The 18,044-nt window shown below is 37.4% G+C and overlaps 1 protein-coding gene across 2 annotated transcripts in view; it reads right to left on the bottom strand.

Moving 5' to 3' along the window:
• Positions 1-18,044, bottom strand: part of LOC124411293 (UPF0489 protein C5orf22 homolog) — a 764,359-nt gene that overhangs the window by 179,164 nt on the left and 567,151 nt on the right. For both annotated transcript variants that reach the window (XM_046890352.1, XM_046890353.1), the window contains one exon: positions 15,081-15,199. In XM_046890352.1, coding sequence (XP_046746308.1) covers positions 15,081-15,199 — 119 coding nt within the window. The remainder of the gene's footprint in view (positions 1-15,080; positions 15,200-18,044) is intronic.

Here is an 18,044-nt window from a genome sequence, read left to right as displayed (position 1 = left end):
ACCAAAATCCTATCCTGACCAGATTCCAAGAATGGTTACCATTCGACAATCAACTATTGAACTACCCAATTACTCGAAATAAGTGCCTTTCAAGGACATATTTACCTTACTCATAAAAAACTTCAATATCAAGAACATCTGTACTCGTCTAACGATAGCCAGTACTTGAATCGATTTTGGAATGCTGATAGGTGGTGTTCACGGTCGATATTCAGGGCGAAAAAAGACCCCAGAGTCACAAAAACGTTCCAGACAATCCTCAATATCGAAGGTGATGAAATTGAGCTACACCTTTAGCCCACGCAACCGCCTGCCGTCAGTGTTATTAGCCAGGTAATACATTTATTAATATCACAAGGGTCGATGCGACATCGAAGCCACGCTCAGAACGAGGGGGAAATTGGTTTGAAGGTTAGGCTGCCCGCACTAAGGACAGCTGCAGGGCCGATCGAATGGGTACCGAGAACGATGACGAGCCGATCCTTTTTTGTTTTCCTCGGGCCCGGGTGGGATATGTAAATAGGAGGAAGGGGCTTCACACTGCCTGAGGAAGCGTACTTATTGTAGGCGCAAGTAGGTACGAGCTCGCACACCTGCAGTTGGTTGTGCAACAATCGTTATATCTCCTCGCTTATTCTGCCTTCGGTGCAACGGGGTAATGGGACATTATACGTGGGTACGTTATTTTCTTCACTCTTACAAAGAGATCCGGTACCTTGAAAAGTCTGTATTTCCGAACCACTTTCCACACCTTGGCGCACATTGGAGTATCCAAGATGCGATCGCACAAGAATTTGGTACGTTAGGTGATTGCGAATCGCAAGTATCGCAGCTGACAAGTATCTACAGGAACGAAAACGAATATTAATAGCAATTGTTGGTGCTATGAAATGCACGAACATATCATGTCGATGTTTTGCCAGGAGTTGGTGGACTCCTTTCCCATTGGAACGTAGCGTACAACTTTTATCCGTGATTAAATTGTCAATTCTCACACACGTGATAAGTAGCTTTGTATTTGAAAATTGGTCATAGGACCAGCATTTGGAAATGGAAATGCACAGCTGAATAAAAATTCACTCAGGCCATTTTCGTTCAGTTTTCTCTTATAACTTCAGATGAAATATAACAAATCGGACAATCCTGAAACTCGACTTTAGGCACGACTTTTCAGTTTCTCTAATTTACACACGACATGCTCTTCGACAATTTGTTCCGGTCTTGTTCCGTGGCACTGATACGATAATCGTATTGAGAACTAGAGGCTCGATAGTAAAAGGAAGTATTATTAAACGATCGAAAGGTTCTTTGCGATATAATTGACAAGAATGCACTTCTCTTCAAACACTATGCGAATCAATGATTCCAACATGATTTTATTTTTCACTTCTGTTTCACTGGACGATGCTGATTGAAAACGGTGAGCAGATAAGATAAGATGCATTGTGACATGTTAATATGACATCAGACACTGTGACACTGACATTACAATAGCGTTACATTATAAAAGTCTACACCGAATATTTTCTTACCATGTGTCAAGTTTTTCGACTCCATACAAGCCAATTTCGGTTTTATTCATAAATTTTACTTGGAGGAGTGCAATTGGTGGTTTCCAGTAAGATAGACATCGATTTCCAGCAGCACCAAGAATGTTCGCCACGAATTTGAGACACACCCGTCATACTTCCGGGAAGCACCCTGCTCACAATTATACCTATTTCTACCTCTGGTATTCCGTGCCCGTGATGAACGGCATGTTATAAATTACGCGTGTGGGAAGATCGCGCATGCAAACTCCGCGTTATGTTTCGATTCTCCGCGGTTCGAATTTCACTCCTCAGTGCTTTTCCACAGTACCACAGAATACCCGCGAGCTCTAATACCGTGTAAGAAAGTCAACGACCTGTACACGATAATTCCCGGAAACTCTTCCGATGTTTTACTTTATTGTTCAAGTTCAGATGTGGGTGTATCTGTAATGAAAGATTCAGACGAACGCTTCTGTTCACTCGTGAGTTATATTACAGCTCCGAGGCGTTGCTTCTACGTTCTAGGAAGAAGGACTTCCTGCTGAGGTTAAAATTAAAAGTGAGATTGAGATTACGCCTGGCTGTAAAAGGAGACTTTGAGCAGGTTCAACTCGTTACGCTTATTCGTTCGACTTAATGAAATTTACACCAGTGCTGAAAGCTAGAATCCTGATCGTTTCATTGTTCGATACAGTTGATTCAGAGGAGAGCATTGCACCGAAAAGTATTTGGCTCTCACCGTTACATGCTCTGCACTCTAGTTCCATTATAATCATCGAGCCACGTATTATGTTGTTTGTGCGTTACTCTGATTTGAACCGCTTTATTGGTAAATAATTTGTTAATAAAAGTGATTATATATTTTATTCCTGATCATTGCTCAGCTCAAGTTAATTTAAATAATTTCACACTTAGAGGATAGTTTTAAATATTGTTCTGACCTCAACTAGAGTCACAGAGTCTTACTTTTCACTCGATCTGAGCAAATCCTGTTTGGAATTGAAAAGTACGTGAAACTCGCAGTTCCTCAGTAACGTAAGACAATTTAAAAAATAATTAAAACAGATTTAATGCCGGTGCAATGTGGTAAAGTCAAATATTCAACGATATCGAAATAATAAAAGTGAAATTTTCAATTTTTTCTCGTGTCGCGTAGACTTTTTCATTTATTAGAAACTACGTGAGATTTTTTAAGGAATGTGACTTTTGAACCTTACATTCAACGCTTTTGTGATCAATCTGTACTTAAAATACCGCATCTTTAAGAGCGGTTTCCCACTTTGTCCCCTAACTTTGTCCTCCTGCCACTTTGTCGAAAGGAGAGTATTTTTGCAATGAAAAAAAAAACCGTGCAATCAATTATTTCCAAATTTTCACCGTATGTTCACTGATATTTTAGGTGTTCAAAACAAAATTGTCAATTATTTTTTATGAAAATTTCTATCTGCTAACCATGATTGCATAGTTTCACTTTTTGAAACCTACAAAAAAAACTCTCATCTTAATGGAATAAAATGGGACACCCTCCTTAAGCGTATAATATTTCGCGTCGCTCATGTTATAACATCACTGCAAGCCTGCAGAATTATACATTTTGCGAGAGTAAATCGGTGCCGGAAGCACGGATAGAGCAGGGCAAATGCTTAACCGCATATCACGCGACAGGCGTATTAAGGAAGTCGGGGGTACCTAGCGTAAATACCGACCGAGTACTACACGCACGCATAGGTTAATAGCTGGTCTAATGTGTTTAAGCATGCAGAGAGATCTCTGCGCGCCTGCCGAACGCACGGCTATCACACGCCTCGCTGATCGCGATGGCCTAGCGCCCTGTCTTTATGCCCCCAAGGAACCGAAGTTCAAATTGAGTTGCACTAAGTAGTTAGACTTAGTACTTAGACAACCCGTTTTGCTCCGGAAACACTGAACAACTCTCAGCCTGTCCTCCATATCAGTATTGCACCGCCTCGCACAAGTGTAACCCGGGCTGTCAGCCTTCAGGCGCCGAAAATTCAACCTGCATGCGTGTCTCTCCAGGTGTTTTGAGCACGAAGTCGAGTGACTTGTTTGCGTGTTATTTTTTTTTTATTAAAACTTTGATTTACTTTAGAATTATTTGTAAAATGACGGTGCTTTTGTAAGGAATAGCGCTCTGAGCGTACTTCCTACCATCCAAACCATCATATCGACAAAAACTTTAAATCGAACTGATGTTTCACGAGAAAATGATATGAAATATGGTAAATACTTGGTGATTGGTCACGTAATCTCGTGCCTAGAATACATTACAGAGATTTTACACCATCGATGTAGTTAAAGTAAAAAAAATTCTCGTTGGTTAATTTTAATGAAAACATGTCGAGGACAACATGCCATTAATTTGGAGGGTTTAGTTTGCTTGTAAATCCTATTGAAAACTCATTGTGCCGTAATCATGGAAGCTCGTCCACGTGATAATATCATATGAGGCATTCCAGCCGGCTTCGAACGTTCAAAACGTTATCCACTCTAAAAAAAATACGTGTCTATTGTACACGCTTCAGAGTATTTTCTGGAATTTTTTCAGATGAATCGAAACTGATGTACCGACAGAAAAAAATTATTTTCGCATATTTTTGATGAAAATGGTTATTTCCCCAACTCGAAAAATTACAAAACAACATTTTTGACAAAGTTTATGAAAAACTTCAACTTTTTTGTCCAGAGCATTTCTCTGTTTAATCGTATGTTTTCAACATATAACGGTACTTGGAAAATTTTGAAATTTTGAAAAACTCAAAAAATGCGATCTTTTTCATATAATTAAATAACTTGACAAAAATTCAACTTTTTTGAGAGTGGACAACTTTTTGACCGTTAAAAACCGCGTGGAATGCCTCATATAAAATATTTTGAAAGTTACATCATTTCGACAAAACTTATAAATTTCGTGATTTTCCGAGTATTTTGATGAAGTTTTCTAGTAATAGAGTTAACTTTATTAACTAAAAAATGTTAACTCTTTGGTTAGAGAAATCTTCCGGTCTGCTCGGATTGATTTTTTTTCTTTCGAACCGATTGAATAATAAAAGCAAACCTATTTCACGGACGATGCAACTCGTCAAATCAATTTTTATTACTCGTTTCCAGTTTCCCCAGCCTTTTATGAATGGAAAATTATTCGGGTCAGGTTGAGAAGTATCATTGATCAGAATATCTTTTCACTATCATAGAAGCGGCTGAATGGTCCAGAAAAAAATACTTCTGATATTTATCGCTGCGGGATCCATTGAGAGAAACGGATTTTCGAATTACTGAAAGACAAGATCCAATTTGAACACGAAGTACACGAGAGATGAAAAATAATTAAAAACTTTACTGGGCATGTTATTCATAAAACATTTTTCTGTTCAACGTAAAATTTATCCGGTGCATCAGATTACATGAATTTTCAAAGATATTGAGGTTAGTTTCTATAGGGCAAACTATAATTAGCCATAAATCTACTTTTCGTACTAGTGAACTGTATGATTTTGCTGAAAAATTTTGAATAGCATTGAAGAATGAGAAGTATTATTTATAAGTGAAAGCAAGATTTTGTTTATGCTAAAAGTACAACAGATCGGATGATGCAAAATCCATTTAAGGAATTCCTAGTGTTCCAATTAAATGTTTATATACAAATTATTAGCAAGGGATTCTGGTGAAAACAATGATCTGATAGAAATCATAACTATTCATTTCTGCCTCCAACTATTTGTCTACGTTGGAAGAAATCCAATGTTATGAAATTAATTGATTCTGATAATTTAAATATAAAGAATCACATATTTCACGAAATTTAATGCCGAAATTTTTCTAAACTCCATAAATATTGGTGCAAAATTGCAATGCTCTATTCTCATAAAATCATTTTCGTACAATTCAGGAAAAATGCTTTCTTTTTCAAGAAACTGATTTCAGTAGAATTTAATGGACAACTTTTTCATCTCAGTCAATTATCCCTATTTCAAATTTTTCAGATCTTTTCTGTTTACTCAATAATTTGGACGAACATTAAAATAGATTTTACGCGTAAGTTAGACATGTACAATGAAACTTTTGCAACCCCCAAAAGTTCACGGTCCAAAAAATGTGACTATATTGAACATTCAAAAGAAGAATAACGATGCGTTAAAATATAACACGAATGTACTGTAAATAGTGAACAGCAGTAGTTACGATCGAACTTCTTTAGCAGGGGAAGAAAAACTGAGTAGTCATGTTGTCTCGGAGATGAAAAATCTTCGCTTACAAAGTTGGCGATAATTCCTGATCATGACGGTAAGATATCGGCAAAAAGATCGTGGAAATAAAGGATGTGCAAGAGTCTAGCGAGATTACTGAAAGGGTTGCTAGTTTGTCGTGGTTCAGAGGAATGGAGGCGTGATACACTGGCGTAAATGCCGAAACGAATCGGAGTGGAAGGAGGTGAGTATAAGGATCGTGTCGAGGAGAGTTTCCAGTCTGCGCGATAAAGAGGCATCGGCATCCGGCTTTCGGGCTAGCAAAGAGAGCCGGGCAGGAAGACGAGAAGGGAGAAAATTCGAGCCAGCGCTCGAGTTAGAGCAAGCTAGTCGTAAACAACTGTCGAACACAATCTCCTAATGCACCTTTTCTTTGCCAGCCGGATTCCGATTGGTAATAGGAAGTTATATCCTAGAACGCGATACGGGGACTCGAGAAGAGACACACAGAAAATACCGCCGGTCCGCACAGGCTAAAGCTCTTTACTAAATGATACTAAAAAACAACAAACGATCATCCTCCACCCCTTTCGCCTTATATCCTCAATCCGGATAAACTTTACTCGCTTGTTCACCCCGCACCAGCGGTGGAGGATGAATGGGTCTCACAGTCTGAATCAATAGTTGGAAAGAGGAAAAAACCGGTCAACAAAAGGTCCAGTAATGTCATGGCGCCCATGATGGTGAAGACGAATCAAACAACATTCCGAATGAGTAGTGACAATGAATCTAAGAATATTCAAAAAACATAAAGGAATGTATCAACGATTTGAGAAAAGGATTTATAGTTAGAATGTTAAACGGATTGAAATCTGGTGCTTTTGAGATTCGATTGTAACGCTTGTGGGCTTATTTTGTTCATCATAGAAATTTCTAAAGATTACCTGAAAAAGTTTTTGAAAATAGCTATCCTCGGAGTTTATAAAAATATATTCATGTAAATGATAATGTTACGTGAACATCTACAGTTTCACGTTATAAGTAAGTCTAACCTAACCTAACCTAACCTAAAATTTACAGTTTCAGATTTTTTGAGTGTTTTGTAAACGAATTGTGAAATGAGGCCAAAAACTAAGAATCGGATCAAATACACTAGAGTTTAATCATTTTCAACGTTCCAATCATAAAACCTTTTCTCAGATTGTTAAAATTTTAGCTTCTGCTATTCGGATTTGCTCAAATTCGTTGCCAACTTTGCTATGGTTTTTTTAAACGAAATAAGCCATCGTAGAGTGAAAACGAACGAATCTATTAGATTTAGAAATAGAGAATCGATAATCAAGCTTTTCTTTATGATTTTTCCTTTCTTGTATTTCCAAAGAGATATTCATAGTTCACGAATATGATAATTTTCCGAATTTCCAACACACGTTTATCGCGTTATAAAATCATAAAAAAGTATCCTCCAGCCTAGTTGGGGCTGTGCAGATAGCCACGGATCGTCTCTATTGTAGAGACGCGAGTGGGTCGTGGGAAATGATAGTTGGGCCAGTGTCCAGTTGGTCAAAGCTAGCCGGATCAAGGTGCGGGATGCAGGCTGGATTTTTTCATTCCATCAGGACGGGGAAACAGGGAAAACTGGTTCCTGGCCAGGATCGCCTCCCTCGCTCGGAAGATCCCACACACTCGGGAACGCGAAGCGCCATGTATGACGAGAAGAGCAGATGCAACGCATTTTATCTATCTTAATTCGAAATTTTACAGTTGACGGTTTTCCGATAACCGAAGGATATGCGACAGCGTGAGAAAAATACGAGGGCGTTATTCCTAGATTTATACCTACTGCAGTCAGATCCGAAAGAAGGAAAATGTGGTAATCATTCATGCTCGAAACGTCTACTGAAATCGCTCTAGGACTTTTCTTTTCTCTTTTTCGCAATGCTGGTTGTGAGTTAGTTTCTCCAAATTTCGCCAAACATATTCAACGTAAAATCTAGTCATTTTGAAATGAATTTATGCAACTGGGGCGAATCATTTGAATTTCTGTAACGAAGAATTGACTACAAATTGAAATACCAACATTGCAGTACGTCATTGCTTTTTAAGAAATCAACATCAAACTCAGCAGCATCCCGTCAATTTATTTTATCCTTTTTATATTTATCAATGTTATTATACGTAAGGTTTCCTTATGCAATCTGCAGCTGTGCGAATCATCAGTTCGAATGAAAGTTTTCTTTAAATTTTTCGACACGTAAATTCACCTGCCTTGACCAAATAATTTTTCATATATTTTTCAGGAATATTGTACACATACTACAAAGTTGTTCGACGCACCGTTCTTACAGTTCCAATATTTGTAGACGCTTGGTAACAGAATCAGTATATCTCTAAAAAATCAATAAACTTCATGACTGTTTAAGGTGTGAATAGGATAATATTCATTCAGAAAATCTTACGAAGTATCGGTTTTCATTTTCCCATCGATCTGAGTTATTCAGGTATTTGTTAATTGAGTGAAACATGTTGCGATTCAAATTTTACTTTCGAACAATTGCCATTTCATTAGAAGAAAAATTCAGGACTCAACAAAGAATATAAACTATCCAACAATAATGAATCCCAAATTTAAAGTAAATCGGTTGAGCCGTTTTGAGATACGTTTGCAAAATATGTTATCGAGTGAAACGATCGGCTCTACTACCGATAACAATGCTTCATATGAATTGATTTCAGTATAAAAAAAAAAAAAAAAATATGCAAATGAATTCGAATTCACATAATTTTGAACAAAACAAACCTTAGTCGAATCGAGTGATTGGTTACCGAGATATAAATTGTCGAAATTTGCTTACTTTCTCAAGCGGATACCCCCTTTCATTCGCTCTATAAACTTCCCTCGTCTTCTCTCTCCTTCGCGATTAGCGCAACGGCTGATAACTTATGCACTGCGTGTATAATAAACGTATAAGCTGGCTATGTAGGCGTGCAACCCAAACAAATAAATCACTCGGAGTTTCCCGCATAACAAGTCCGGAGATTCGCGATCGTCGGAGGGAGAAAAGAGAGAGAAAAGCTCTCTGCTCGTTCGATTGCGAGTGAGAGAGTGAAAGTGAGAGTGAGAGTGAGGGTGCGCACACAGCCAGATATACACATACAGGGTGTCTCAGCATCAACTGACCAAATGATAGGGGTTGTAGAAGTGGTCAAGCTGGGTAAATTAACCCGAAGAATTGTAATCTCCGAAGTCACGTTCGCGGGATACGATTGGTTAAAAAATCGTCTTCTAACTGTTAGAGTTTGCAGTCCTTCTTACCGACCAAGCAAAGGTCATCTTCGGATAAGTTAGACAAGTAGTTAGACGTAAGCAAATTTAAGTTTCGATCCGAGCACTTAAGGTTTTATATATTTCATGTTCTTTTTAATTCCTTGTTTTTGTTGCGTGCCGCGTTCGCGGTATACGACTGGTTAAAAAATCGTCTCGTAACTGTTAGAGTTTGCAGCCTTTCTTACCGACCAAGCAAAGGTCATCCTTGGATAAGTTAGACAAGTAGTTAGACGTAAGTAGATTTAGTAGATAGTAGAAAATGGAGAACGGTATAAAGCTTCACAATTTCAAACGAAAGTATTTCCAACAAAAATTTTACTAACACAACTAGTCGTTACAAGACATTTTTCAACTGGTCGTATCATGCGGATGCGACTTCCGGGACCACGTGTTCTCTGGGTTAATTTACCCAGCTCGACCGCCTTTAAATTCCCTATCAATTTGGTCACTAGATCCTGGGACACCCTGTATATACGCGGCTATAATTCGGGGGGTGCGTGTCGGCGCGTCAGTGGTAATTGTCGCAAATTAGCTGAATAAATCCATCCCGAAGCCGCAAGCCGCAAGCTCGACTCGGTTAGCCGCCCACAGCGCGATGGCGTGATCCGGTGGCGTAAATAACAATTAAACAACCGGGCACCCGCGCATTGCATCGACTCCGAGAGGCTCTGCACCTCTTGCGGATTATCGCGATGAGTATAAATCCCAATTACCTGTCTAAGTGCGCGCATAATTACCGATAATTAAAGAAAATTTTTTCGCTACCGGTTTGTGCGCCGCGTTATTACCGCGGATGGTGAGTTGCCACAATCTTGCTGTCTGCCGGGTATTCGAGTATGTACTCAATATCGTTATCCACTTATCTGTTCACGCTGTACCAGTGACATCAAACTTTGTAACTCCGGTTTTCCGGGGGATAAATGTTCGCCATGTACCTTCGAACCGTTGGCAAACTCAGAAATTGTTTTCACCGACTAGACACTGTATGTGACCCGTGTTCAATTTTATCAGGAGGGACTAACTTGTGGCTTCCGCACGGAGGGTAAGGAATTTTTGAACCAACAAAATAGATTTTGTTGGAATCGATTCACTTTGCACTAGTATCCCTTATTTGTTCCGAATACGATTAATTCGATTCAACAATTTCGATTTAGCCAGTTTGTCGAAATGATTTAGTCAAGCGAATTCCTTGATTTAACAAAAGCTTTTCTTGCCGTGATCGAGTGAAGTATTGATTCAAGTGAACTTTTTGATGTGTTTCCAAAATTGAGTGGACTAAAGATCTCATTTTAAGTTTACGCGTTGTTTCTCCAAGTCGCATGTTTGTTAGCATAAGCAATTAGGGTCTTCAAATAAAATAAGCACATGAATTTTGCCAACAAAAAAATTTACGTCGACAGAATGCCATATTTTGTTGATCCAACCGGAGATTGTTGGACGTAACTGGCTAAGTCAGTTGCACCAATTTGTTCACGAGGTAAAGGAAACACGAGGTGCTTTGAAACAAGTAGAGAATATATTCATCGTAAACGTCGCCATACCTAGTACTATAAACGGCCACAAGGCGGTGAACTTTCTCGCTTTGGACGTAACTTCAGAGATGTTTATAAAACCGGTTAGTCATGAAGGAAGTCAGGTACGGATAACATAACATAAAATTTGTCATCGGAAATATTATAAAGGACGAAAGTACAATTCCAAGTTTCGAGTTAACGAAGTTAACATTGACTGGAAATAAATAAACATGTTCAAATTATACTTCTGCGTAGACAAGAATAAATTGTCGGGTTATACTCATTAAATATCGTGTAAATCCCACAAAATTTTGAATCTACGGAATTATAAACGATATCATTCGAAGAATACATTTTGTGCGCTTGAATAACTCTAATGTTCAATCGAAGCAAAAGATTTTTATAACATAAAATTTCACTATCTGTTTCAACCATTGAATTATTGACTTAATAAAACATGAAGTGAAACAAGTCTAATTTGTTTTGATACAACAATTTCACATTTTCGAAACAAAAACATTAAGGTGCGTTAAATCAAATTTTTGGTAATTTCAATAATACAGTTTTTTTTATACAAAACTCACATTATTGCAAGGAAATCGCGCCATGTTATCTTAAATAAATTGATAGTCAGCGTAATCATTCACAGGCTTGATTCAATTCTATGGTAACAATAAGTTGTCGTCCGAAGTATATTGTTGAATCAACTAAGTATTGTGTTCCCCGTATTTGACGATAATATTTAGTTCAATCAAACGAATATAACGACTCAAATAATTTTTCCCTTTGCGCGGTTTTGCAAGAATCTGTTCTACGGAGTAACAGTTCTGCAGAAAATATTTCGAAGGAGCTTTTTTCTCATGAAATTTTATTCTGTGTACGTCAGGTCTGCGGAATTGAAAATTCTACTCAAATTAATTTTACCGGAAACGTTGTCAGGCTTCTGCTAACACGAAATTGAAAATACTACATAAACCAATTCTACAGAAGATATCGTGAAGCCTCCGGTTCTGCAGGAAGTATTTCTGCATAGTAAAGTCCTGCGGAGAGTATTCAAAACGAGCTTTTCTACAGAAATTTTATTTTACATACGCCAGTTATGCGGAATTAAAAATCTTACACAAAAACAGTCTACAGAGAACATTGAGAAGATTCTGATTCTAGAGAAAACTAATTTTCAAAAAGCAGACGCGATTGTTTCTGGCACGAAAATTTTTCTTACATTGTATGTTTCAGGTTATTTTCGGGTCACTTTAGGGTTTTGTTCATTGATGATTTTGAATCTGGTATTAAATATATGATATCCAGAATCCGCAGATGTAATCGTACGGCGAACTGAATCAATAAAACTTAACGAATCGTGGTCGAGTTAAAATCATTAACGATTTTCCATCAGCTCCATTGACTCCATCAGCCACTTTTAATTCCGCAACATCAATCCACATTCAGAATCATGCAAAACGCATCCGCACATCTTGGAGAAAAACTTAAAAAATTTCATTAAAACGAAAAACGATTTCCAAAAAGTCAATGTTGATGTTTCACTTCGTCACCAAGACGAAAAGGAATTATAAATCACAGTGTTTTCATGGAAACGGATCAACAGCTGAACCCCGAGAACTGGTGTGGCACTTAACAAGTTAGCCGATTTGGCATGTTCCTAGTTTTCGAATTTAGTAGAGCTCCGAAATTCGCCACGATTTCATTTCCGTGGCAATAAGATTAGACGCACCATGCACACTAATTCCCAGACGCAGGCAGTGCAACGTGTAGACGTTAAATATAGCTGATAGCTCGCCCAGTGACCATATGCCGCACAAATTGCCTGGCCGGTTACCCCTGTTGATCACTAATCTGCGGAGCGTAAGCACCTACTAATATGCTAGAAGGATTGTCTACGAGTGTATATCTACACGCACATATCCGCAGAGTTTGTTCGCGAAGTGATGGAGAAGGACGAAGGATCCAATAGGTAATTATTATATCCTTAAACTAAAGGGTGTTAGAGCCTGAACTAACCGTAACCTGCACCATACGCATAATTATTGCACTTTACGCTGCGGCTGTAAATAATATACCCATGGGTAGTTACAAATTTACGGCATACGGATATTACGCGCCGCGTGAATACTGGCTGGATGATAACCATCGTGACTATTATCATTATTTTTCGGTATTAGACGGAAAATTAGTCGCCCAGTGAGCGATGTGTACATTTATGGAGTGCCAGCTGCATGTTCTGGAATTTATACGTCGTTTGAACTATGAAGAAGATCCATAATTTTCATTGGATACAAGGGTTATACAGTATGCGAAAAATATTGTGAGTATTTCTGAAGACTGTGATTATTACACGATATCAATCCAACAGTATCTCAAGTCAACTTGACACTATCTGATGTCAATCTTTACACATTCAATGGCGATGAAACATTACTTGATGTCAATCTAACAGTTTTTGATGCTAATGTGAATCTTCTAGATGTCAATATGACATCACTTGAAGTCAATATGAAATTATCCGATGTGAACCTGACACTACTTGATGTTAATATGACACTTTATGATGTTAATTCAACAATATCTAATGCCAATCTAACACCAAATGATATCAATCCAACAGTATCTCAAGTCAACTTGACACTATCTGATGTCAATCTTTACATATTCAATGTCAATTGAACATTACTTGATGTCAATATAACAGTTTTTCATTTTAATGCGGCTCTTCTAGATGTCAATATGACATCACTTGAAGTCAATATGAAATTATCCGATGTGAACCTGACACTACTTGATGTTAATATGACACTTTATGATGTTAATTCAACAATATCTGATGCCAATCTAACACCAAATGATATGAATCCAACAGTATCTCAAATCAACCTAAACCTATCTGATATCAATCTTCAAGTATTCAATGTCAATTTAACATCACTCAATGTCAATCTAACACTATTTGATGTTAATGTGACTCGTTTGATGTCAATATAACATCATCTGAAGTTAATATGAAATTAACACCATGTGAATCTGACACTTTTTGATGTCTATTTAACACCATCTGATGTCAATCTAACACTATTTAATGTCAATCTAATACTGTCTGATGTCATTCCAACACTACCCAACACACTATCCTAACATTTTGTGATATCAATCCTGACCTATTGAATGCCAATTCAACATTACTTAATGTCAATCTAACACTATTTGTTGTCAATGTGACTTTTTCTGATGTCAATATAATATCATTTGAGGGCAATCTGAAATTATCTGATATCAATCTGACACTGTTTCATATCAATCCACTAGTGTCTTGTGCCAACCTAGCACTATGTAATACTGAATTTCTGAAGTAACTACTAAAATGTATCGGCTTATTTCGGTTAATTTTAAGATCATCCTCTTTCATAGTGTATCGTTAAAAACTTATTCGTACCCAAAAAAAAAAACATTCAAGCATCAGGCAACGGAAGTACTTGTATGATCACTTTGAAATATGCTCAATCATACCAACAATCCTAATTATTCATTAGAATTTTACCGTATGGATGTATGCACTTTACTTGCGAGATATGAGGATTGTTGATATTTTATATTGGTATGCTATACTGATAACGATTACATATATAATTGGTTGTTATTTAAAAACATATCTTCAAGATGACACTGGTATGCATATTGACTTGCATTTCGTATTGAACCACTGAGGTTCTACGATGAATTTGATCAATCATTCCAAGTTAGAATCGAGACACCTCAAGAGGATATTCTTGTTCTATTTAGCAGTAATGTTCAAGCATTTATCCGGATCAATAAACGTCAGCAAAGGATCAACACTTCCTTTCCACAGTACGCATTTTGGGGTTTGGAATTTCGACAAGTAGTAGCATTATAATTACAGAGAATGATCAACGTGTGAAAAATGCAACATGCGAAACTCCAGCTATCGATGAACCGACATGTTTGACGTGATATTTGTACCGATCGGTAAATAGAGTTCAAGGAGGGAGTCGCTGGCACAAAAGCTATAGGCAATACCAGAAATTAAGTTACCAGCCGAGTCAGGCTTCCTTCCCTCTGCTGAAATCCTCGAACGAGGCAGTCTATCCTCGGTGAAAAAAGGTAGCCAGAGAAACACAGATACACACACAGATGTTCAGGGAAAGAAGTCTACATCAGACACAGACGGAAACGCGGTCGCGTCTTCCTAATCAATTTTCAATCGCTTCGATTGATTCTCCTTCTTGGCTTCTTCTTGCGGGTTTCTGCTGGTGCTGCTGCTGCTACTGCTGCTACTACTTCTAGTACTCCTGGAGGAAATCTCCAAGAATATTCGCAGTCGGAGCAAATCTCGACGACATCGGGCTCATGTATCCACTTACACAACTAGGATTTGATCACGATTTATCGGGGATCACGACACTACAGATCGCCCAAATTCACTGCCCTTTATATACGTTCACTACGGTGTAGGTAGTTTCGTTTTACTCACCGACGAGTGTTCCCGGGTCTCTCGTATCCTCGTAGACTCCGGTGTTCCTGGAGATGATCGAAGAGCGCCTTGAGTTCGTTGAGCTGCTCGTCTCTCGCTGCAACAGCCTCCTTCAGGAGCTGAGGAAAAATTATTGTTTATTCGATGACAACGTCCTGGAAGATTTTTCATTGGGACAAAAAATTTAGTGAAAGAGAAGCGATCGTTTTGAAAATCTTCAGCAATGTTATTCAGGCCAATGGAGGTGAACGCTATTGAACGACATTTGAATAACACCGAATCTGAGAACATTAAAACAATGCAGTTGATGATCGGGTTTTAATGTTCATACAGAAAGTAAATAGTGACCAAGCAACAGAGAGACTATGATACTTATTTTCGAAAAAGCTGAAACCAAAATTGTGTGATTGAATAACCTTGAAAACTTTCATTTTTTGCAGACGAAGCATTGAATTTTTATATAACTCGTCAAAAATAGCCGATGGCAATTTGAAATCGATGGAATGCACACAGTGATAATATGACACTGTACGAAGATTGGCTTCTCAATTATACGCATTAACCTGTTGTTACTATATTTGTTAATATAAATTAGAAATCTGATTCACTATCGCACTTTTATTTTCTTACTCCGCTCCTGAGAGCTCATTGCTCAAGTAAATTATATAGCATTTCCTAAATATTGTGTCTTTTACTCTTATTCAAAATAATAACTATCTCGCAAATAAACAAATATATTACAATTGGTTTAAAAAAATCTCACGATCAAGGTAACCGAATATAAGTTTTTTGGTCCAGTTATTATACAGAACTCGTCCACCAAAATCCTACGTACAGGTGAAATATATAACCAAACATACTTTACAAATCTCTTTGTTAAATCTGAAGTGAAAATTCGTACAGTTACATCAAATTGTGCGGTTTGATTACAGAAAATGCAAAAAAGATCAGCTTTTTGAATTCAAAAAAGGAGTTTTTCTCTGAAATACTCTGATTGAAAAAATTTCTTTTTCAATTCAACGGTTAATAAGTCATACTTCTGAAACAAGATTATGATCCATTAATGTTATATAAAAAGAAATGAACAAGATATTATGTTGAATTAAATAACAATTTACGAAACTGTAAATCAAGTACGTAAAAGTTTATTGAATTTGAAAAAAATTCGATACATTTCGAGTGAAATTGTTTTTACAAGTTTGCTGCGGAAAGTAATTTTGCTGCGATAAAAGACCGCTCAAGAAATTTCCGGTCAGACTGAAAAATAAAGTAAAAGTACTTACAAAAAGTAAAGTGCACGCCCCTTATTTGCAACCTGACTTAATGTAAGATATTTCGCGGAATACTGAACGCTTATCTGTAATACGGTAGTTTACTCCTTAATCGTTTGCGAGGTACTTAAAAGTCGAGGCGTGTCACGTTTTGCGTTGAGTGAAAGAATGCCAATTTCGCATATTTTTACCGCCATTTAACATGTCTTACCCTCAGATTAAATTGCATTAAACATAAGATCGAATCACGGTTAAATATATATCGACAATTTATCAATCTTATCAATTCGTTAGCCAAGATGATTTTTCTAAGAATTAAATAAATGTTATCTATGTATATTGCAATTGTTGAAAAGAGCTGGAATGTCGACTTTTCATTTCAGAACGGTTCAAAACGCGTAAAAATGTAATAGAATCGTTCGATTTTACTCGACGATGGCTTATATTTTCTTGGAAAACCTGCAGATTTTATTTTCAGCAGTAAATTGAACATCGCGGTTTTTTCATCAAATAAATATCGGTGCAATCTTAAAAAATTGATAAAAACAATTTCTTTCAATAAATCGGATTTTGAAGAATAATTTTCTCACCAAAATAACGACTAATATTTTCCCAAAATTTCCAAACAACGCTGTGAACCATTTTCTCAACAAAAGTAATTTAACCTAATTCTGAATGAAATCAAAAAAATCGACCAAATTTTTTTTACCATTTTGATTCAGACTGTGGTTCATAATTTCAGTATAATTCTCTTTCTTTCCTGCCATGAAAAATTTTCGCAGATTACGAATGTGTGAAATATGATGAAAAAAGTATTGATCCTTGACTCAGCACCCCCCTCAAAAGTCTTGAGCCTCAGTTTCATCGTTCGTTTCACGATTTCGACACATACGCTCTCATCTTACACCCATTCTCAAGTCCTCAATATATCTGTAGGTATGGTGGTATAACGTGTAAGGGTGTGCAGTTTCCGTGGATTCCGATTCGTCTTGAAAAGCGTATACAAATTGGCAATAGAACGCCGCCCGCGTAGTTCGCGGCAATAACAACCCTGTGAAGCAGGGAATAAAACTCGAACGAACTCAATTTAGCACTTGAAATCCATCGGGGATTGTGGGTGTCTCGGGGCGCTGCACGGCTTTCTTTACCGCTTGTGTCTACGTACAATACGAGGTAGAGATACTTATCCGTGCTTTTCCAACTACACTGATCGCGACATCAATTTTATTCGTCGCTGCAAACGTTGAACCTGTAATGGTCCGCTAATTTTTCTTACTTCCGGTTTTCCCAAAAAACTTCAGAATTCACTGTAATTCCATTCCAATAGGAAAAAACTGATCAGATTTTTGATTTGAGAGTCGTTTTTATTTTATTGCTTTTATTTAGTGTCGAGGGAAAATCTCTTTGACCTAATTCCTCCAGGAAAAGTCAATTGCAAAAAAGTTAAAAGTTTTATCCTCACAGTTTTCACTTTTTATATGGTAACTAAAAAGACGATGGGACGCCATAGTGTGAACCTGACTTTTCCCCTTTCCAAGATCCGATACCTGATACGCGTATGCAGAAAAAAGTGTGCATATTAGCTTACAGTAATTGATTTTCTGTCTCGTCGACAAATTGGACTGTTTTTTAGTTGAAAACTGAGGAAAATATTAGTTACAATAATTCAACGACGGGCTTGACATGACTAATT

Source organism: Diprion similis, chromosome 10, assembly GCF_021155765.1.
Source record: "Diprion similis isolate iyDipSimi1 chromosome 10, iyDipSimi1.1, whole genome shotgun sequence".
NCBI lineage: Eukaryota > Metazoa > Arthropoda > Insecta > Hymenoptera > Diprionidae > Diprion > Diprion similis.
The sequence above is the reverse complement of the archived record's forward strand: the minus strand, read 5'-3'. Positions and strand labels throughout refer to the sequence as shown.